This window comes from Eretmochelys imbricata, chromosome 12 (genome assembly GCF_965152235.1).
Source record: "Eretmochelys imbricata isolate rEreImb1 chromosome 12, rEreImb1.hap1, whole genome shotgun sequence".
Taxonomy (NCBI): domain Eukaryota; kingdom Metazoa; phylum Chordata; order Testudines; family Cheloniidae; genus Eretmochelys; species Eretmochelys imbricata.
In genome coordinates this window covers 8551748-8574024 of record NC_135583.1, presented here as the reverse complement: position 1 = coordinate 8574024, position 22277 = coordinate 8551748, and the positions used below count along the sequence as shown (strand labels likewise).

General features: G+C 51.1%; 1 protein-coding gene and 2 long non-coding RNA genes across 3 annotated transcripts; 2 read left to right on the top strand and 1 right to left on the bottom strand.

Annotated features, from left to right (window-relative positions):
- Positions 1-6148: 6148 nt before the first annotated feature.
- Positions 6149-7938, bottom strand: LOC144272748 (uncharacterized). Its single transcript, XR_013347656.1, has 3 exons — positions 7727-7938; positions 7245-7331; positions 6149-6461 (listed from the first exon to the last, which is right to left on the bottom strand). It is a non-coding gene; the product is annotated as an uncharacterized LOC144272748 (long non-coding RNA).
- A 4197-nt stretch (positions 7939-12135) lies between these two features.
- LOC144272959 (metallothionein) lies at positions 12136-14408 on the top strand. Its single transcript, XM_077831386.1, has 3 exons — positions 12136-12523; positions 13225-13290; positions 14171-14408. The coding sequence occupies exons 1-3, from the start codon at positions 12493-12495 to the stop codon at positions 14263-14265; spliced, it is 192 nt and encodes a 63-aa protein (XP_077687512.1). The 5' UTR covers positions 12136-12492; the 3' UTR covers positions 14266-14408.
- Positions 14409-18840: 4432 nt separating this feature from the next.
- On the top strand, positions 18841-21592 carry LOC144272844 (uncharacterized). Its single transcript, XR_013347685.1, has 3 exons — positions 18841-19311; positions 19558-19637; positions 20352-21592. It is a non-coding gene; the product is annotated as an uncharacterized LOC144272844 (long non-coding RNA).
- The last annotated feature ends 685 nt before the right edge of the window (positions 21593-22277 follow it).

Genomic DNA, 22277 nt, shown 5'->3' with positions numbered 1-22277 from the left:
GCTCTGGCCCTGGCCCCTGCCCCGGCCCCGGCTCTGTACCTGGTGGGTCCAGCTGCCAGCCCCCACCGTGGCCCGGCTGCAGCTCCGCTCCCGCCCCACCACCAGCCTCGGCCCCTGGCCGCAGCTCCATTTCCAGCTCCGGACCCATTCCTGGCCCCAGACCCAACCCCAGCTGCAGCCCCAGCCTTGGCCCCCTTACCCTTGTCTGCATCCCCCCAGCCACATCCCCGCTCCCAGCCACAGCCCCAGCTGGAGGGGAGGGGGCGCATGAACATGAAGAAGGGGGGGCATGACCCTGAAAAGTTTGGGGACCGCTGCATTAAAGGCAGTGGGCTTTGGATTAGGCCCTCAGAGAGAACAGCCAGTTCTACACTCTTAGAATCATTTTCTCCTTCTGTAAACAGACTGGACCAAATTTTGCTATCATTTCCTCCCGCAAAACCCTACTAAATTGAGTGGGGTTCACAGAGTCCTAACATAAGGGAAGGTAGAGATGGAAAAGGTCGATTGCATCATCCAGTCTATCTCCCTTCCAGTGCAGGAGGCTCAGGTGCCATTCATGTCACTGAGAGCAGAACTGGCCCCACAGGTTGTGTCTACACTGAGCTTTTACTTAAAAATTTCCCACCATTGCATTAGCATTGGTGCCGTTCCACCCACGGGAGTATGAGCATAGGCAGGTCACCACCAGTTTTACTAGTGTGTCGTCTAACAAGCTCAGAATAAGTCTAGGCAACCTGGTCGTAAAAGTACCTTCAGCCACCAGCACCCTGTCTGTGCCGGCATTCTTCCCATCTCTTGTCACCTCCAGCAGAGTTGCACAAGTGAGAAACTTGAAGCAAAAGCTCAGTGTAACAACAACCGGTGTGAAGGAGCTTCCTGGCCAAAACGCCTGCCTGTGTGAAAGCGCCCATGGCTGCTTTGCAAATGAGCAGGCTAGGTGAGTGAGCGAATGAAGGAGGTGATCGTAATGCTGCTGGCTTACTCATCAGTCCTCTAGGGAGCCGTGTGCAAAGAAGCACAGTTTGCCTGCCCACTAGGTGCTAAATTATATTGAAAGGGTATAACATCATGTAATTGAAAGGGATCCAACACAGAAGAGTTGCTTGAACCTGCAGGACAAACAGCACAGCCATTTTTCCCCTTCATCAGCTAATTTAAGGTGCCACAAGTCCTCCTTTTCTTTTTGCGAATACAGACTAACACGGCTGTTACTCTGAAACCTGTAATTTGTACGTAAAAGGCAGCATGGTCTGGAGGAGAGAACACGGGCCTGGGAGATATAGGTGCGCCTCATTTTGAGCCTGGTTCTGACATTAACTTGTTGTATGGCCCAGGGCAAGAGTCACTTAGGCCACAATTTTCAAACCCGAGTTCCTACAGTTAGGCTGCTAATTCTGTAGTTAAGCACCTAGAAGTGACCCAATTGTCAGAAATACTGAGCACTCGTAACTCCCTGTAAAGTCAATGGGAGCTGCAGGGGCTGAGCCGCTCTGAAAATTGGGTCATTTTCATACAGGTGCCTATCCTTCGGCTCCCAGGCTTCAAAACCTCTGCCAGAATTGCTGCTTGCCTTCCCCGTCTAGAAAAGGGGGATAACCGCACGTGCCTGCCTTACAAGGAATATTGTGCGTCTTTTTTAGTTAAGGGTCATAGCATGCTTTGAAGAACAACACCGTAAATTCTAGGTATTATTATGTGTTTTCTAGTGGTATTATAAGGGGAGGTGTGGGTGGGTGGGTGGGTGTTTTATAGTGGTATATATCTACAAACAGCCCCTAATTGCTTCTCTGAAGCTTACAGAAGCCTAGGGCTAACTCTGAACATTGGCAAAACAAAAGTTCTCCACCAGCCAGCCACCCTTTAATAATCAGACCCAGCAAGGAAAATCTACATTGACAAAGAAGAACTGGAAAATGTAGAAGACTTCGCCTAATTTGGCAGCCATCTCTCACGGAGGGCAGAGATAGATGTCGAGATTCAGCACAGAATCTGCTGCACCAGCCTTGCTTTTGGCAGACTGTCTCGCCGGGTGTTCAACAATCACAACATCAGAACACACACTAGACTTAGTTTATAAAGCGGGGGTAATCCCAACTCTCCTCTGTGGCTGTCAGATTTGGGTAACCTTTAGAAAACACCTGAAAAACCTGGAACGCCAGCACCAGCCCTTTCTTCGGAAGATCCTCAACATAAAGTGGGAGGATCACCCATGCCCTTATGCCAGTGTCCTCACAGAGGCCAACATCTTCAGTGTTGAGGCCCTGATTATCCAGCACCAGCTGAGATGGGCAGGCACTGTGCACGCATGCCTGATGTACGCTTACGAAAACAATTGCTGTACGCCCAACTCACCGAAGGAGAAAGGAAACAGGGAGGCCAAAAGAAACGCTTTAAAGACACCCTCAGAATAAACATGAAGAGATGTGGCATCCACACCACACGTTGGGAAACAGTAGCCCAGGATAGGGATAACTGGCGAAGACTTGTCAGAGAGGGAACGTCCACTGTTGAGGAAAATCACCTTGCCCTGGTCACAGAAAAACACCAGAAAAGAAAGGAAAAGAATTGTCATGCAGCAATCACGTCCCAGCCCTGACTTCCACCACCACCTGCAATGTCTGCCAACAAGCCTGTGGCTCAAGAATCGGACTCCTCAGTCAACAAAGGACCCATAAAAATAAAACCTGTGAAAGAGATCATCTTCGACTTTGAGGGATCACTGACAAATACAAAATCTTGTTCTGCGCAGCTTCCACAGGACTAAGGCCAAGATTTTCAAAAGCAATTAGTGATTTGGGGTATCCATTGTGAGACACCTTAAAGGGGCCTGGTTCTCCGAGGGCAGGTGCTTAGCACTTTCTGAAAATCTGGTGCCTTCCAGGCAGCTTAAATAGGGTCCCCAAGAATGAAGGCGTAGGAAATCACCACTCACTTTTGGAAATGTTGGCCAAAAGCAGCAGCAGCAGCTGAGAATTAGGGTCGAGGAAGGAAGGAAACAAAAAAATGTGTTTACTTCTGCTAGAGGATTTTCCCACGTTGAAAATACCTCTTGGGCTTGGGCTTTTTCAATTCAGCCTAAACTGCTCCTGTTTAAAAAGCAAGTCATTTGTTCAGCACCTTCCATCCAAGATTCTCAAAGCCCTTTGCAACACATTAGCAAAGCCTCAGAAGACCCTTTATACAGATGGGGAAACGGGGCCACACAATAAGTTGAGCAGACCAGGAATAGAATCTGGCTCTCCTAACTCTCTCTTAAAAAAAAACCCCCAAATTCTGTTTCCAGGATAAACTAAAAGGAATGTGATGGAACGGGTACAGACAGCACAGAACAAACCCCCTGCTCTAACCCCTAGCTCACATACCCAGTCCCCTTCGAAGCCATGTGACGGCACGATGAATAGTGTTACACACTTTAGAGGTGATGAACCTAACATTCAGCTGTGCGCTGCCGGGGTAGGGTGCAAGAGGGCTCTGATCACTCCTGCATTGACTGCATTTTTTCTGGGCTGGCTGCTGCAGATGCTTCCATGTGAACATACTGTGGAGAGTTATGGACAGCTGAGCAGGGAGTTAGAGCAGAGACACACACACACCAACCATTGTGGCACTGGAAGGAGCATAAAGCTTCCCTAACCCTGGTCACGGAGTAAGTGGCCAGTGGAGCAGGCTGGGCCATTCATTCCTGGTTCTCTGTACTACTGCCTGCGGCTAATCCAAACACACGACTCTGCCAGGAGCTCACAGTCCACTAACCCCAGGCAGCTCTGAGGAAGGAGTAAAGGGAGACAGGCTGTATCACTGCTGGGATGAGTGCATACTGTGCTCTGCGCTCACACAGACACCCTCTGGGAGGAGCCCCGAGCCCCTGGTGCACGTGGAGCTGGGTCATTACTGTGATGAATGCGCACCGTGCTCTGCGCTCACACAGACACCCTCTGGGAGGAGCCCCGCGCTCCTGGTGCACGTGGAGCTGGGTCATTACTGTGATGAATGCGCACCGTGCTCTGCGCTCACACAGACACCCTCTGGGAGGAGCCCCGCGCTCCTGGTGCACGTGGAGCTGGGTCATTACTGTGATGAATGCGCACCGTGCTCTGCGCTCACACAGACACCCTCTGGGAGGAGCCCCGCGCTCCTGGTGCACGTGGAGCTGGGTCATTACTGTGATGAGCGCGCACCGTGCTCTGCGCTCACACAGACACCCTCTGGGAGGAGCCCCGCGCTCCTGGTGCACGTGGAGCTGGGTCATTACTGTGATGAGCGGGCACCGTGCTCTGCGCTCACACAGACACCCTCTGGGAGGAGCCCGGAACCCCTGGTGCACGTGGAGCTGGGTCATTACTGTGATGAGCGCGCACCGTGCTCTGCGCTCACACAGACACCCTCTGGGAGGAGCCCCGCGCTCCTGGTGCACGTGGAGCTGGGTCATTACTGTGATGAGCGCGCACCATGCTCTGCGCTCACACAGACACCCTCTGGGAGGAGCCCCGAGCCCCTGGTGCACGTGGAGCTGGGTCATTACTGTGATGAGCGCGCACCGTGCTCTGCGCTCACACAGACACCCTCTGGGAGGAGCCCCGAGCCCCTGGTGCACGTGGAGCTGGGTCATTACTGTGATGAGCGGGCACCGTGCTCTGCGTTCAGACAGACACCCTCTGGGAGGAGCCCCGAGCCCCTGGTGCACGTGGAGCTGGGTCATTACTGTGATGAGCGGGCACCGTGCTCTGCGCTCACACAGACACCCTCTGGGAGGAGCCCCGCGCTCCTATCCCCCCCCACGGCCAATGGGGCCGCGGCGCTGAGCCCGGGGGCGCCGCCTCGGCCCGGGTGCAGAGGGGCGGGCGCGCGGCGCTGGCTGCGGGAGGCCGGGCGGGCGCGCGCCAGGGCCTGCCCCCGTGCAAAGGCGCCGGGCTCAGCAGTGCCCCGGGCAGGGGCCGAAGCGGAGCCGTGTGCAATGGCCGGGGGCGGGGGGTTTGCACTCGCTCTCTCTCGTCCGCCTGGATAAATAAGGGGCCGCGGACGCCTCTCCAGTGCAACTTCTCCTTTGGGCCCCCCCCGCGTCTCTGCAAAGCCGGCGGCTGGAGCCAAGCAAGCGATGGACCCCCAGGACTGTCCCTGCGCGATCGGTAAGTGACGCCGCCCCGCCGCCCCCTGCTGCAGAGATCCCGGACCCGGCTCGCCCCTGCCAGAGCCGGGAGCTCCGAGCGGGGCAGGGTTTGCCTCCCGCGCACTGCGGTAGCGATTGCGGAGGATTTGCGGCATTGCTGGGCTTAGGACTTGGGGGGTTTCCTCGTCCCGCGGGATGTAACCTCGGGGGTTTCTGTCCAGTCGCCTGTCTTTCCTGGTGCGCGTAGCCGCTCGGAGCCCTTCGTTGTCTGCTGCACCGTGTTGGTCCTAGAGCCTGTAGACCCCCTGCTGGAGGAGTCCCTCTTGTAAGCGTCCAGTTACCCGCTTGAGGCCCCCAAACTGTAAGGGATGCCCTGCTGTAGCAGCTCCGGGTTTTTCCCTTTGAGCTAGCGATGAAAGTTGGAAGCAAAAATGTAGCAACCTGCATTTTAAAAAAAAAACCCGAGTCTTTTATATTTACTGTCAGTGGTCCTGAGGCCATTCCTGTCATCAGGGGCTTACGGGGAACAGCTTCTTCCCGGAGACCTGTTCCTAAACTTCCCTTAGACAAAAACAGTGAAATAGGACGTGCTGTCTGAGTTCCCCTGGATCCTGGGGCTGATTGGCACGTGTGACCATGTGGATATTGATAAATATGGGTAGGGTCCTGGCTGGAACATAACTTTTGAGAGCTGTCCGGCTTCTACCCCATGTGTCTTCATGGGATATTTTGTCCCTTGTTTGTTCATTTTAGGTGGCACCTGCACCTGTGGTAACAACTGCAAATGCACAAACTGTAAATGCACGTCATGCGGAAAAAGTGAGTAGCTCCACAGATTTCAGGAATCCATCTAGCGGGTAGCGTTTTATAATCTTTACAGTCCATGTACATAGAAAATGTGCAGGTCTAACTTTTTTTAACAGAACCCATTGATTGATCTAGTAAGCCAAATGAGTCCCTGGAATAACTTCACTGGTTTTTTTTTTTCCCCCCCAGGCATGAATTTGGCCCCTTTCAAGAAACGTTTCTAAACTAACATCAAACAAATTCCTCCTTTATTTGTTACAGACCAGAGAGCCCTGTGAGACTACCAGTTCATTCGTTCAGCTCTCACTGCAGTCTGGTCTCTTCAGCAGCCCCAGAACAGAGGAGGCTTCACAAGGGAAACTGACATGAGACCCATGTCTGCCTCTCTTTGTGGCTCCTTCCATGCTCCAGTGCAAGTCCTAGTAATTCCTTCCCCTCCTCCACAATGAACTGCAGAAAGCGGGGGGGCTGATAAACTGCTCAAAATATTAGTCCACATCTGCTGCCTTGCAAAGACCAAAGTATGTGTAGACCTGAAAGGCACCTGCAAAATAGAAGAGGGTTGGGGAGAAGATGTGAAAGCCAGAATACACCCCAGGAGGTGAGGGTGTTTTAAACTGGGGATCCAGAATAGGAAGGTGGGGGGTAAATAGACTAACCTGGAGATGGTGAGAAAAGAATCGAAGGGGTTAAGGCATACATGGGAAGAGGAACAGAAGGCAGAAATAGCCGTGATTTCCCCCTATTGCTCCACATGATTTCCCCCCGTGAATACAACAGTTAAGGACTCAACTCTGTAGCCCTTGTTTAGATAAAATTCCCACTGAAATCAATGGGAGTCTGGCTTGAATAAGAACTATGGGATTGGGGTTTCCAAGTGTCAGAATATGGTTAGGTTATCATTTACCCTCAATGCAAAACTCCCATATGGGTTCTTATGTAGCCATAGCTATGGAGGCTTATTTGGTCTGTCTCAGCCTGCCACACACATCACTCCAGGGCAGGGTCACTGTTTGGCGTGGACTAATTCTGACACTGTGGGGTTGTTTTTTTTTTTTTTTTTTTTTTACTCCTTGTCAGGCTGTTGTTCCTGTTGCCCACCTGGATGCGTCAAGTGTGCCCAAGGATGTATCTGCAAAGGACAACCTTCCACCAAATGCAGCTGCTGCAAATAATGTATGCAACTGCCCTTCCTGACAATGATCTGTATATTTGGTGACATGAAAATAACCTTATTGTGCTTTTTGTATATTTGTCCAAATACAGTTAGTATTTGCGATGTGAGCTTAAGCTACTTAAAGCAATAAAATTACATGTATATATGTACCTTAAAATCTCTTGCTGGTCACTTTATTCTTGGACAGCACGTCTCTCACCTATTGTACTCCTCCCCACCTTGCACACAAGAAGTCCCCTGCAAAACAGCATACAAGATGCAAAATAGCTTGTACATAAAACTCAATGGCCTGTATTTCCGGCTCTTTCAAAACAAATAACTGCTCCCCTCCTTAGTAGCAAGACACTTTAGATTTCTGTTAGGTATTAAAACCTACCATTCAAAGTGGGGTAATTTTCCTTCTTTAAATGTTTTTCTAGCACTGTTAAGGTCACATCCTGTAGCCCTTCCTCTGACAAAATTCCCCCACTGCCAAAGGCAAGCTCCTAATTATAAGTGCACACTGCAACTCTATGTTAACTCCTGAGGCTTTAAGGGTCTACTTGGGTAAAACTCCCATTGCAGTCAATGAAAGTTGTGCATAGGGCAAATGCTGATAAAGGCATTCTTTATCAGCATTCTGATTATGTTACCTGTAAGAATCACTGTATTATCTTTTCCCTCCTGCTTGCTTTACTTTCCATGTAGACTAGTCCCAGTAGGACTTCGCCACACAAGCCCAGAGACAATCTGGAGGCTGCTAGGCATCCTGAACTCCTGCTTGCATCAGTGGCGAGCTGAAAGCACTTGAAGGATCAGGCCCTATGCAAAGCAATAATTGTGATAAAGTGGGATTCTGCTCAGAGTATAATATGTACCTGCAGAGGCTAGCATGTATACCTCTGTCCATTCTGAGTACCACTATCATGCTCCCTCATCACGGTCATCTATCACAAGCAGCGATATAGAGCTGAACTATTTGAGCCATAATGGGGTCCCAATGATCTTGTATAGGCAGCAGGTTTAAAACGAACAAAAGGAAGTATTTCTTCATACAACGCAGTCAACCTGTGGAAGTCTTTGCCAGAGGACGTTGTGAAGGCCAAGACTGTAATAGGGTTCAAAAAAGAACTAGATAAGTTCATGGAGGATAGGCCCATCAATGGCTATTAGCCAGGAGGGGCAAGGATGGTGTCCCTAGCCTCTGTTTGCCAGAAGCTGGGAATGGGAGATGGGATGGATCACTTGATAATCACCTGTTCTGTTCATTCCCTCTGGGGCACCTGGCATTGGCCACTGTCGGAAGACAGGAAACTGGGCTAGATGGACCTTTTGGTCTGACCCAGTCTGGCCGTTCTTAAGGTGTATTTCTCCCATATTCCCCAGTCACAGCTCTCTACTTCTTGTGCTGTTCTGCCTTTTGTGAACACTTCTCATGGGTGGATGCACAGCCACCCACGATAGAAGTAGGAGCACTCCAGCACATCCCATATATGTGACCTTACCCCTACCGACCCAACTCACAATTGGGAAGTGGGCTGGAGTTGTGCGACTGCGCAGGAGCCATTTACTCTGTAATTGCAGAACTGTAACCCAGTGCTCATCTCCCCCCTCATCACATGATGCCACGGTCAGCCTGTGCCATGTGTCAGCAGTCTCATGTCCAGGGCTCCATAAACACCTCTATGTAGGTCAGCGCGAAAAGCACTCACTCAGTACGATATGCCACTCCTCCACTATACTCAGTCTCATTTATTCTCTGGAGAACCTTTCTCTGATTCGTCTTATTTATCCTCACTCCAGGCTTTGTTGTTCCAGCCTCCGTGGATCTTGAGTTTTGCTATTTGCATGGATGTCTTCCAGCTGCAGGAGGTTCTCATTAGATACACTTGCTCTGCCCTGAGCTGGTATCCAACCAACAACCCAGCAGGCTCCTGTAGTCCAGCCTAGAGAAAAGGCATTTTCCTTGGAGTTTCAGAGTAACAGCCGTGTTAGTCTGTATTCGCAAAAAGAAAAGGAAGACTTGTGGCACCTTAGAGACTAACCAATTTATTTGAGCTATGCTCAAATAAATTGGTTAGTCTCTAAGGTGCCACAAGTCCTCCTTTTCTTCTTCCTTGGAGTGTTTCTCACAGTAAGGAAGAAGCAGGATTCAGTCGTGATGATTATAAAAGGGGTTGAGGTTGTTGAGGTTCCTGGACACAAACAGCTACTGTAGTTCTCTCTAGCTTCCAAGCTAAGTAACATCAGCTAGTGTCACCACACAGCGCCTCCCTAAATCTTGGACCGAGCATGGGCTGCTGACCGTATTCCTTTCTAAACCCTCACTGAGGACTAAGCCCTATCAGTTTTCAAACTCCAGCCATTTTTAATGTAACCCCAACTAAAAAGGGTCGTTTTGCACCCTTTTGCTCACAGTGCCACAGGGAAGGGGGAGGGCGCTTGATTGCACACTACCACGCCTGGGCGCCATAATTCACCACCAGGGAGGCAACACCGGCAGCTCTAGTGCAAACGGGACCCTGGTGTTTTCACCTCCCTGCCATGTCACCCTGTGGGAGCGGGAGATGACATGACGGTGAACACCCCTGATCCCTGTTGCCACCAGCACTTTCCAACGGCGACCACCGTGTGGCATACAGGGGCCAGAAAGGTGCTGCAAAGAGCCAAAGCAGAATGTGTGTGGCCACTCTGTTCTCCTCCTGGCCCCCCCCCCCCCCCCCCAGCATGCAAGGCGCAGGGTGCAGGCCAGGGGGACAGGCCCCCAGAACATAGTCCTGTGGAGATGCTGGGCTGTGTTACAGCCCATAGGCAGGCCAGGTGAGGTGATCCCATTTCCTAGCACAGACACAGCTTCGGCCAGCACGAAATCAGGGGGGCTGAGAGCCACTGAACGCATTGTAAACCCTGCATAGGATTGAAACCACTTCAAGCCAGGGGGTGTGGCAGCCCCCCAGCACCTCTATTCCCAGCGCCTGTGTGAGCCTTAGAGCTGGCCCTGATCGGTGCGTGCTATTGGAACAGCTGCCCCCCCCAGGCCCTCTAGTGCCATGGTCCTGATTAGGGAAACAAAATAACCAACACACTCAGGATACACGTCGCACTCAGCGCCCTGGGGTCTATGAGGGAATCGTACCGTGCACCGCACTCGGGCAGGGGAGGGGGCCGGGGGTCGCACTCAGCGCCCTGGGTGGGTCTAGGCTGGAATCGCACCGTGCACCGCACTCGGGCAGGGGAAGGGGCCGGGGGTTGCACTCAGCGCCCTGGGGTCTATGCAGGAATCGCACCGTGCACCGCACTCGGGCAGGGGAAGGGGCCGGGGGTTGCACTCAGCGCCCTGGGTGGGTCTAGGCTGGAATCGCACCGTGCACCGCACTCGGGCAGGGGAGGGGGCGGGGGCCGGGGGTTGCACTCAGCGCCCTGGGGTCTATGCGGGAATCGCCCGGTGCACCGCACTCGGGCAGGGGAGGGGGCCGGGGTCGGGGGTTGCACTCAGCGCCCTGGGGTCTATGCAGGAATCGCACCGTGCACCGCACTCGGGCAGGGGAAGGGGCCGGGGGTTGCACTCAGCGCCCTGGGTGGGTCTAGGCTGGAATCGCACCGTGCACCGCACTCGGGCAGGGGAGGGGGCCGGGGCCGGGGGTTGCACTCAGCGCCCTGGGGTCTATGCGGGAATCGCACCGTGCACCGCACTCGGGCAGGGGAGGGGGCCGGGGTCGGGGGTTGCACTCAGCGCCCTGGGGTCTATGCAGGAATCGCACCGTGCACCGCACTCGGGCAGGGGAAGGGGCCGGGGGTCGCACTCAGCGCCCTGGGGTCTATGCGGGAATCGCACCGTGCACCGCACTTGGGCAGGGGAGGAAACCGGGGGTCGCACTCAGCGCCCTGGGGTCTACGATGGAATCGTACCGTGCACCGCACTCGGGCAGGGGAGGGGGCCGGGGGTCGCACTCAGCACCCTGGGTGGGTCTATGCGGGAATCGCACCGTGCACCGCACTCGGGGAGGGGGCCGGGGGTTGCCCTCAGCGCCCTGGGTGGGTCTATGCGGGAATCGCACCGTGCACCGCACTGCGGAGGCCTCTGCACTCAGCGCCGGGGCCTGCGCGGGGAACAGCGCCCTGCAATGCGCTCAAGGAGAGCAGGCTGCCACTCAGCGCCGTGGTCTGTGTATTGCACTCGGGACGCAGGCGTTTCCACACCGCGCCCGGGTCTGTGCGGAGCTAGGACCAGGCAATGCAGTGGGGAGGGATGTGTACAGTTTGCACACGGCGCCCTGGTGTGTGCGGGATTAGCACCGCGCAATGCAGGGGGGGGAGGGATGTTTACAGTTTGCACACGGCGCCCTGGTGTGTGCGGGGTTAGCACCGCGCAATGCGGGGGGGGGAGGGATGTCTACAGTTTGCACACGGCGCCCTGGTGTGTGCGGAGTTAGCACCGCGCAATGCGGGGGGGGAGGGGATGTTTACAGTTTGCACACGGCGCCCTGGTGTGTGCGGGGTAAGCACCGCGCAATGCAGGGGGGGAGGGATGTTTACAGTTTGCACACGGCGCCCTGGTGTGTGCGGGGTTAGCACCGCGCAATGCAGGGGGGGAGGGATGTTTACAGTTTGCACACGGCGCCCTGGTGTGTGTGGGGCTAGCACCGCGCAATGCGGGGGGGGGAGGGATGTGTACAGTTTGCACATGGCGCCCTGGTGTGTGCGGGGTTAGCACCGCGCAATGCGGGGGGGAGGGATGTCTACAGTTTGCACACGGCGCCCTGGTGTGTGCGGGGCTAGCACCGCGCAATGCAGGGGGGGGAGGGATGTTTACAGTTTGCACACGGCGCCCTGGTGTGTGCGGAGTTAGCACCGCGCAATGCAGGGGGGGGAGGGATGTTTACAGTTTGCACACGGCGCCCTGGTGTGTGCGGGGTTAGCACCGCGCAATGCAGGGGGGGGAGGGATGTCTACAGTTTGCACACGGCGCCCTGGTGTGTGCGGGGTAAGCACCGCGCAATGCAGGGGGGGAGGGATGTCTACAGTTTGCACACGGCGCCCTGGTGTGTGCGGGGTTAGCACCGCGCAATGCGGGGGGGGAGGGATGTCTACAGTTTGCACACGGCGCCCTGGTGTGTGCGGGGCTAGCACCGCGCAATGCGCTCCGGAAGGCTTTGCACGCAGCTCTGTGCGGGGGCACCCCCGAGCCCTGTGCGATGCACTCGGCACGGCCGGGTTTGCACGCAGCGCTGTGCGGTGATAGGAGCCGCCAGCAGTCCCCAGCTCCGCTCGCTGCTTCGGGGCCCGTGTGCAGGGCTGGCGGGGGCGGTGGTTTTGCGCCCGCTCCCACGCCTCCGCCGGGATAAATAGGAGGCGGCGGGCAGCTCCCCTCCAAACCTCGCCTCGCCTCCTCCGTGTGACTGAGCCGCGCCCGTGAGCCATGGATCCCCAGGACTGTCTTTGTGCTACCGGTGAGTGACTCCTCCCGCTGCGGAGACGCACAGACCCTGCTCCAAGCTGCTGGGCGGGTTATGGGGCTCTGCTTCCCCCTCGCTGGGAAACAGCCACGCTCCTTGCAGGGGAAGGATCAGGATCGACGCGCCCGGGAGCGGCTCTGGCCTCTCCCTTCGGGGCCGCTGTGAAATCTCTGCGACTGGATCCTGCAAACCAAACTCCCTGGTTCAAATGTCACTTGCTTTTACCTTCGCGCCCCGGGCTGGCTTGTAAAGATCCTTTTCCAGCGGGGGGGTCCAATATATCCCCATGGAGCGGGGAAAAGATTTTGCAGTGAATTTTGTCAGATCCAGGTAACAAGACCGATTCAAACCAAGGGATAACCTAGAGGTAATTTGTACTTAGCAGGGCAATGGGAAGCAATTGACTGAGATGAAACCTGTTGATCGGGGGTAATCAATTATTTGTTGTCAAGGTCCAAATTTCTTGGCCAAGGTCCAGACTCAAGAGAAAAGAATATAATGATAACAAATTAATAAGACTCTTTGTGGTGTGTTAAACACCTGGGGGTTTGGTCCATGGTCTGTCTATTGACTTTCCCTGTTGTTGAGGGTTTTTTTTCATGTTGGTGATAAAATTCTCCTCTTGCCCCCCGATTGTCCTCTTAATTTTAGTCCAGCTGTGATGCTCATTTTTCCCCCCCCCCTTTATCTACCAGGTGGCTCCTGTACCTGTGCTGACTCCTGCAAATGCAAGAATTGCAGGTGCACCTCTTGCAAAAAGAGTGAGTATTTCTCTTTCCCCCCCCCTTAAAAATGTTTTGTCAACCAAGCAGTTGCCTGCCTTGCTGAGACTGAGATGAATGAGGGTTTTGTGACTAGTAAAGGAGTACTTGTGGCACCTTAGAGACTAACCAATTTATTTGAGCATGAGCTTTCGTGAGCCACAGCTCACTTCATCAGATCTTTGTGACTGGCTTCCATGGCAGAGTATGGAGGCTGGAATATAGAAGCTAGAATTTCTGGCCTTGATCTAGCAAAACAATTAAGCCTGTGCTCAACTTTTAGTCTGTGGGAGTGGGCTGTGCTTTATGGGCCTGCTGCAAAGCCCATCAAAGGGAAGATGAGTCTTGCCTTTCATTTCAGTGGGATCTTGGGATCAGGCTGCAAGTGCTTTGCTGACAGGGAATGGTTTTAAGCATATGCTTTAAGATAAGCAGGTGCTTTGCTGAAGCAGGGCATCTGTTGTTAAACTGTATACTTATTTTTGAAGTGTGGGCCTGAAAGGTGGAATCAGTGTCCTTTCCATAAGTATAATTTGTAAAAACTTCTCTACTTTCCAATGCCAACTAGTTTTTTTCATATGCTGAGTGTTCTTAACAAAACTGTTGGGTCAGAGCAAGGATGCTGACCTATAGTAAGGTGAGAAATGACCCAGGATTGTCCAGTCTTGACTTTTATGTGGTCTTTGTGAGGAATATGTATTAACAATACAACTGAGATGTTTTAATATTTTATAAAGTATAGTTCACAGCATGGTTTTGCTCCTTGTCTTGTCCATGTTGAACTTCCTTAAATTCTTACAGGGGAGGGTTGTTGGTGTGTGTCTGGTTTGTTTTTCGTCTGGCATCTCCAATAATCTTGTCTTGATTTTTATCTTTTCAGGTTGTTGCTCCTGTTGCCCAGCTGGATGCAATAATTGTGCCAAGGGCTGTGTCTGCAAAGATCCAGCAACCAGTAAATGCAGCTGCTGTTCTTAAAATGGCTATTTTCTGTTCTGTAAATATTCTGTATGAAAGGAGAAACTAATTTTGTTTAATGTAGCAATGACTATTTTGTACCTTTCATAGAAATGTTGATTTGAGGTTGAATGAAAATAAAGGCCATGATTGGAGAAATGTAATGCTGGACTTACTCAGCATGTTCATTCAATTCAGTGATTTCCAGCTTGCAAGACTAAACCCCTGTTCAGAGTTTAGTTCTTGCACAGGGCGTTAGCAGCACATCTCATGGGAGCATTAACAAGAACCCAGAGAATAAAGCTTCATGCATGAGCTGCAGCACGGGCTTGGCTTTCCTTTTGCCAGCAGAACTTCAGGCAAAAGGAGAAATGTTTTCAAACACAGTATTTCTGTAGTGGTGGCTCTGAAAGTTGTTTTTGTCCCTTGGTAGCAAGGAGAAGCAGCCTAGGAATCGCTGTGCCTAGAACACAGGGCCTAATTCTGCAAGATGCTAACCCTCAATCCATTGTGCCAATTCAGATGCAAGTCCAATGCAGAGGAGTGAAGTCTAAACTGCCGTAACATCCCTTCATCCTGATTTCTTAACACACATATTACATCAACTTGGGGCCTGTCTACACCGCCACTTCCAAATGCATTTATAACCAGCAAGTGACAGGGCTGGCTCAGAACATCTTTTGTGTCTACATGACATGGTTAGTAGCTGCAGCAGCTTACTCTATCCCCCAGGCTGGGAACATGGCGGTCTTCCTGTAACCAGGCCACAATGCTTTACGGTCTAGATAGGCTCCCCAACTCTGCAGGGATAACTGATCTGGCTAGCCTTCCAGCTCACTGCAGTAGGCCAGGATCTTCCAGACTAGGTTGCTGTAGGTGTTGCTCTGTATGTATGGCCTGTAGGCACTCCTCACATGAAGCCCTGTAGGCAAGCTGCTCAGAATGCAACAATACAAATACAACCAGCCACAAGGGTAGACATGGACATACAAAGGTTAAGGGGAAATAGCTGACTTAGCTACAGTCTCACTAATTAAAAACCAGGGGCTCATTAGAGTTTGTACACCTTTAATTGTGTTGGAAGGAAGAGGGGCTTAATAGCCCCTAGGTTATCATATCAGGACTTGTTGGCTTCTTGGTTGCTTGTCTGGGGGTTGCCTGGGTACCCATTTGTTAGCAGTGGGACTCATAAAATGACACAGCAAGTAGTTACTATAGCCAGAGGAAAAGCCATTCCCGGGGCTGTTTTTTTTACTGACAGGTGGCAGAAGTGATTGAGAACGAGAGGGGAGCTAGCTGAGAAAGAGTGACCATGTGCACCTGCAAGGAATTGGAGGAGGGAGCAGGGCAGCACAAGGATATGAGCTTTCAGGATGGCAGACTGGGGAATTAAGAAGTCTAGTGAGGAGGCTGCACTGGGTGGAAGGATTAAAATCTACCACTTTAGAAAATGACCAGCTAAAGAGTGTGCAGTGCTCAGATGCTCCAGTAATGAGGGCCATAAAAGTACCCAAGATAAATAGAGCATGAGCCATGATGTGGCAGCAAAGAAGGCCCATGTCATTTTGGATCCCACATGTGGAGGGAGGCCATGGCCTCCTTGCCCCCCTCTGGGGCACTAGGAGTCTCTTAGGAAGCCACGTTGTTTATTGTTGCTTGCATGCTCCCTTCTAAACTGCTAGATTTTAATACGTCTTCCCATTGCATCTGGCCAGAATCCATCTCCTAATTCTTGCTGCTCAGCAATTCCATAGCCTGGCTGGGCAAGCAAAGTGAGGTCTAACACTCAACTCTGGCATTACTAGTCTATTTATCCTCATAAAATCCCTGTGAGGATGGGACTGTGCTATTATCCCTACTGTATAGATGGGAAACTGAGGCGCAGAGAGACTATGTGACTAAGGCCTTTTCTACACTAAAAAAATTAAGTCAACCTAAGTTAGGTCAACGTACAGCCACCACAGTAATTACTGTAGTGGTTCATGTCCACACAATGCCCCCCACATCGGTGGTACATGTCCTCCCCAGGAGCACTTCCACCAACTTAACTGTGTGGAGTATTGTGGGACACTGGAGCTCCTGGCCCAGGGATGCGTGGGTCAGGCTGTCAGCCCTAGGGTGGCTGGGCTCCCGCTGTGAGCTCTGTGCAGGGCTGGCAGCCAACAGGCAATGTAAGTAACACAGTATCTCCATAGATATGACGTCACCCTAACGACATCGACCTAAGCACTACGCCTCTCATGGAGGGGGCGTTATTAGGTCAGTGTAGTGGGCAACGGACATCAGCGGGAACAACGCTGTAGTGTAGACACTGATAAGAGTTAGGTTGACATAAGATGCCTTACGTCCGCCTAACCGTAGTTTAGACCAAGCCTAAGGAAATCTGTGGCAGAGCAGAAAACTAGACCTAGATCTCCCAAGTGGCACCCTTAACCACTGCATCATCCTTCCTCTCAAAGGCGAGCTTCTGGCTAACATGCTGCTAGCTTCTAGCTAATGTTATCAGCCCTTGGGCTCTTTCAAGATTACAGCCTCCCTGGTGCTCCCTCTGGGTGAGTATGCTAGATATGAGCTGGCAGTGCAGTAAGGCACGAATGCAATACTGGGCTGTGTGTCACCGGACAGGGAGAAGATAGCTCCCTACCTCACAGCGTGTGGAGTATTGTGTTCAGGCCAGAGCCCCTCGGTACTGGAAAGATAGTAAAGAATTGGAGGGAGCTCTGAGAAGAGAAACAAAATTAATCAGGAGGCTGGAGGGGGTCTGGTTTCTGAGGAAAGACTGGAAATGTAGTTCAATACTTAGAACTGGGCTAAGGAAGGATGGCTAAAGTGGGGTGGGTGGGCATGAGGAAATGCTGCTCGTATCTGAAGGGTGTAAACCCCAAGGAAGGAAAGGGATTATTGAGCACAGTACACAGGGAGCACCCAGAGGGTGATAGGAGGAAATTAAGAAGGGGAACGTTCAGGCTGAATATCAGTCAGTGGGAGCTGGAGATACTCAGTGCCCTGGAACATTAGCCCAAGGTGTTGCAGGATTGGTGCCCCAAAACGGCAACACCCACTATCCGGGCACTTTTTGAAAATGTTTTATATTTGATCTGTCAGTTGTGGCTTTTCCTTCATCATCCCGGGCAACCACGAGTAGAGTTACCACCTTTGAAATGCAAAAATCCAGCAGTTCCGCCACCCCCAAAAAACAAGCCCCAGGCAACCCCAACCACAAGGTAACTCCAGAATCTCCCTCCCCCTTCAACAGCCACTTATTGTATCTAGAGAAAAGGAGTACTTGTGGCACCTTAGAGACTAACCAATTTATTTGAGCATGAGCTTTCGTGAGCTACAGCTCACTTCATCAGATACATACCGTGGAAACTGCAGCAGACTTTATATATACACAGAGAATATGAAACAATACCTCCTCCCACCCCACTGTCCTGCTGGTAATAGCTTATCTAAAGTAATCGTCAGGTTAGGCCATTTCCAGCACAAATCCAGGTTGTGCTGGAAATGGCCTAACCTGACGATTACTTTAGATAAGCTATTACCAGCAGGACAGTGGGGTGGGAGGAGGTATTGTTTCATATTCTCTGTGTATATATAAAGTCTGCTGCAGTTTCCACGGTATGTATCTGATGAAGTGAGCTGTAGCTCACGAAAGCTCATGCTCAAATAAATTGGTTAGTCTCTAAGGTGCCACAAGTACTCCTTTTCTTTTTGCGAATACAGACTAACACGGCTGTTACTCTGAAACCTGTATCTAGAGAGCTAACACATATGGATAAGATTGATGACATCATTTTCTTAAACTGCAGAAGTGGAAGCACGGTAGCATCTTTAGCTGGACACAGAAACTTTTAACATCAGGTATCCCAGTATATTGTGATAATAATGCAAATCTTTAGACCCAGGTAAAAAAACCCCAGCAGATTAAATTATTTTTCTGCCAGCTGGCAATGCCATAAAAAAACTGGCCAGACCAGTCAAATACTGGCCCTACCAGGTGGTGACCCTAATCACGAGGGACTCAGTAATACAACTGTAAGAGTCTGGTTTCCTGTTCATCTGTCAGAATGCTGACAAAGGATGTAATTGGCTGGAGCAATTTATTTTCAGGTAATACAAGACACTCATTTTAATCCAGAAAGTCCATTCATTGGGATGGCTCCCAAGGAGTTCATTTTTCCCCAGTATCTGTGGATATTTGAAGCTTTGTGGCCGCCTTTTCTGAAGCTTAGTGCTGGTCTTACTGGGACCCAGCTGTTATAAGGCTTGTGACAGGAAATTGACCTCTTTGGGAGATCTTACTCTGTTACAAAGTTTATGTATCATTGTGAGCCAGGGACTGGATGTAATTCCATGGGGGAGGGTGACCACAGCTCCTGCAGGAACTAAGAATGGGGGGCAATTAGGCAAATTCACTGAGGGTGTAACACCTCCAGAGAGGCGACCCCAGTGGAGACAGTCGACTATAGCAGTTCAAACTGGATTCTCCACAGACAAATAGACAACGAAAGGACTTCTGGATGAAAAGCCTGACTTTGAACTGACTCAGGGCCTTCTTTGCATTCAGTGTTGTAGCCATGTTGGTCCCAGGATATTAGAGAGACAAGGTGGGTGAGGTATTATCTTTTACTGGACCAACTTCTGTCAGTGAGAGAGAGAAGCTTTTGAACTTACTCAGAGCTCTTCTTCAGGTCTGAGAAAGAAACTCAAAGCGTCACTGTTGAATACAAGATTTGAATAGATCGGTTAGCATAAGTGAACACCCATTGAACGGTCCCTTGAAATATATGTTAACTGCCTGTGCTAAACCATCTGTTCAAACCTTGTGACACTTTGAGTTAGTTTTCCAGACCTGAGGAAGAGCTCTGTGTAAACTTGAAAGCTTGTCTTTCGCTGACAGAAGTTGGTCGAATAAAAGATAATACCTCACCCACCTCATCAGGGCCTTCTTTCTCATCCAGCCAACAGCAGGATCTTCTGTCAAAGGAAGCCCCAATCCTCCCTAGCAGGGACTTGCACGGCTTTGGCCGACTGAGACCCCATCAGACTGATGGAGGACTTCTGGTAAGTGTGAGGAGCGCAGCTGGTGCCCAGCCTAGTTGCTAGGCAACCCAGCAAACTCAGCTGGGCCCAATGAGCCTTTCACAAATGGCTGTGCTGCCTGACTGGTCAGGTGAGCCAGCAGCCTGCTACCTGAGCCTCATTGTGTATCATACCTATAGCTGTATTTGCCCTGCTCTAGCTCTTCACTCCCGGGTGCTTCCTGCCTCTGACTCTTCGCTTGGTTCTTTGACTCTGGCTTTACTGTAGGATCAGTACCTGGATCTACACTTGCCATTGGTCTGAGCTGCTGCCACAACCACGAGGCTAGGCCCTGCTCCACCTGGGAGGTAGGCTTCCTATGCTCCAGTCACTTGTAGCAAGCGTATGTGTACGGGAACTTGTATCGGTTTTTATGGTTTCCTTGTAGTTCTTAAAAATTAATCTATTTGCCTAGAAAGAGCTGTGTGGTAACATATAACTGCTAGAAATTAGAGTTGCTCATCATCTTTGGAGGCTGCAAAATGCAGACTCTGGGCAGCCTGGCTTGCTGGGGATATCATAGGGTAGGCAGCCTGGAAAAATCCTGGTCCGGAGAGAGTGAGATACGGGCCTCCACGGGGGGCCTAGAGTAGGTGCCCTGGAGAGGGTACAGAGGAGGAATGCAGGTGCAGTTGCTCTGAATGGTGACAAGGCTCACTGAGGGTAACAGAGCTGGAGGAAACCCACTGAGACTCGGCTGTTTTGATAAAGGAACTGCTGTTGCCACAATGCAATATTTCTTTACCCTAGGCCTATTCAGAGTGCCTTAAATGCATGCCCTTAATTGTAATCACTCTGTGGGTAATACAGTAAACACAGGGTTACAGCCTGTCCTCATCTATACCCCGGCGATCCCACTGAAGTCTGTCCAATCATCCGCATCCAACTCCATGGTACATAGGTGCTTCTGCCATACAAACACTGGGGGATGCAGGGGCATTGCATGGATGTAACAGAAGCCAGATTTTCTTTGTTTCTAAAGGCTTTGCTAAAACTGAGTTAATATTTCTGCACGTGACCAGGTCCTGCTTGAAGCTACTGCATCTGGTGACTCTCCCTGCACGATATGAGGTGTCAACATTGGCGTGCCCTGCTGTAACAGATTCCCACTCATATGCCACAGAGACCTGTCATAATCCAGCATCTTTCTAATGGCAGTGCAGGCTAGATCATCCCCTCACTTCCCAGAGCAGAGGGATACAGTTCCCCTTTCCACCCCTCCTGAACGACTTCTGGCTGCCTCCCTTCCTGCCTCCAACTGCTGTACCACTGAGGTAGAAGAATTTCCTCAGTGGTTCTCCCACTCTCTGGGGTTTTCTTTGCCTTTCCGTGCAGGCTCTTTTTGCCCCAGCAACAGACCTGTTTGTGGGGTCCCCTGAGAATAAACAGGGAAAACTGAAGATGGGGTGGTGGCTCGGGGAGAGCTTGGTCTCACCTCATGCTGCCTGAGTTGGTGGGAGCGTTGGATCATATTAAAGAAGTTCTGTATTAAAATCACAAATGAGTTTGTTTCCCCATAGTTTAAATTCCAGGGTATTACTAATTAAGAAGTCTCTTGGTTTTTGGTACTGTTTCTCTCCCTCTATGTGTGAAACTTGCAAGCTGCTAATTGTGTTAGTACATTCTAAGACAGAGTCTGTTCTCAAAGCAATTCTTTGTAACAACAACTACTCACACAGGAAGAGACTCAAAGCAATATCTGTAACAACAGAAACAGCACCCAGAGACTCCCCGCCCTTTTGTTGTATTCATCTTGCTTTGTTAACAATTGTGATTAAAATAGAGATAGAGGATGTATGAGGATGGATGCTCGGTGTGGATAATAACTGAATGATCAGGGAGGTGCCAGCCTAAGAATCCAGTGTCCATCGGCTGAAGAAGGCATCAAGTGGAAATAAACAGAGGACCCCCGGAGGGCAGACTGGAATCCACCCAACAGCCTCAAGAATGGGAGAACCAAAGAACAAGATAACATCTGGCAGCACGGAGCCGTCAGGAATGTGCCATCTGCTGATTGATTCTGCAACAGCATGATGAAGCAATTCCCATAGACTGGCATAGGAAGAAATTCCTATAAAAATGGACTCTAGAAAGTGAGAACTTTGGGGTCTGATTCTGCAAACCAACTTCCAGGAGCATCAGATGAGCATCTGGCAAGGCCCTGCTCCCTTCTCATGTCCAGGCCACCTGGCCAGTGGCTTGACATGAGCAACTCTAAGGCTGGTAACTATGATAACAACCTTGCAGAACATGTGTGTGTGTATGAATGAATGGAATGTTATAGCTATAACTAACTGCTTACTATGATTCTTTCTGTCTGTATTCACAATAAATGTGGCATTTTGCCTTTTCCTCTTTAATAAGATCCTGCTGGTTTTTATTTTATTGGTATAACAGGAGGGGAGCCTAAAAGAAGGAAATGGGGGGGGGGGAGGAGGAGGAGGAGGATAAAGCTGCGGTTGACAGTTGATTATCAATGTTCAGAATGACTCCTCCAAGACCTGCAGCGACCCCTGTGCTCATGCAGTCTGACCTAGTGTGTAACACAGGCCATAGAACTGCCCCAAAATAATTCCCTTTGAACCAGAGTCTATTTCACCTCCAAAAATCCAATCTTGATTTTAAAAAGCTATTAGCAATGGTGAAGCCGCCCGGACCCCTAGGAACGAATTGTTCCAGTGGTGGCTAACTCCTGCTCTGACAAACGTGTCTTCTTTCCAATCTGAATGTGTCTCGCTTCAGCTTCCAGCCACTGGCTCCTGTTAGCCCTCTGTCTGGGGGGGAAGTGGGGGGGTTTCAGCCATGTTCCTGGGGCTGCCTTCCGGGGAGACCTATTACAATCCCGCACCGGCTGCTATGACTGTGATCAACTCCATATATCTTAAGGAATAGGTTTCAGAGTAGCAGCCGTGTTAGTCTGTATTCGCAAAAAGAACAGGAGGACTTGT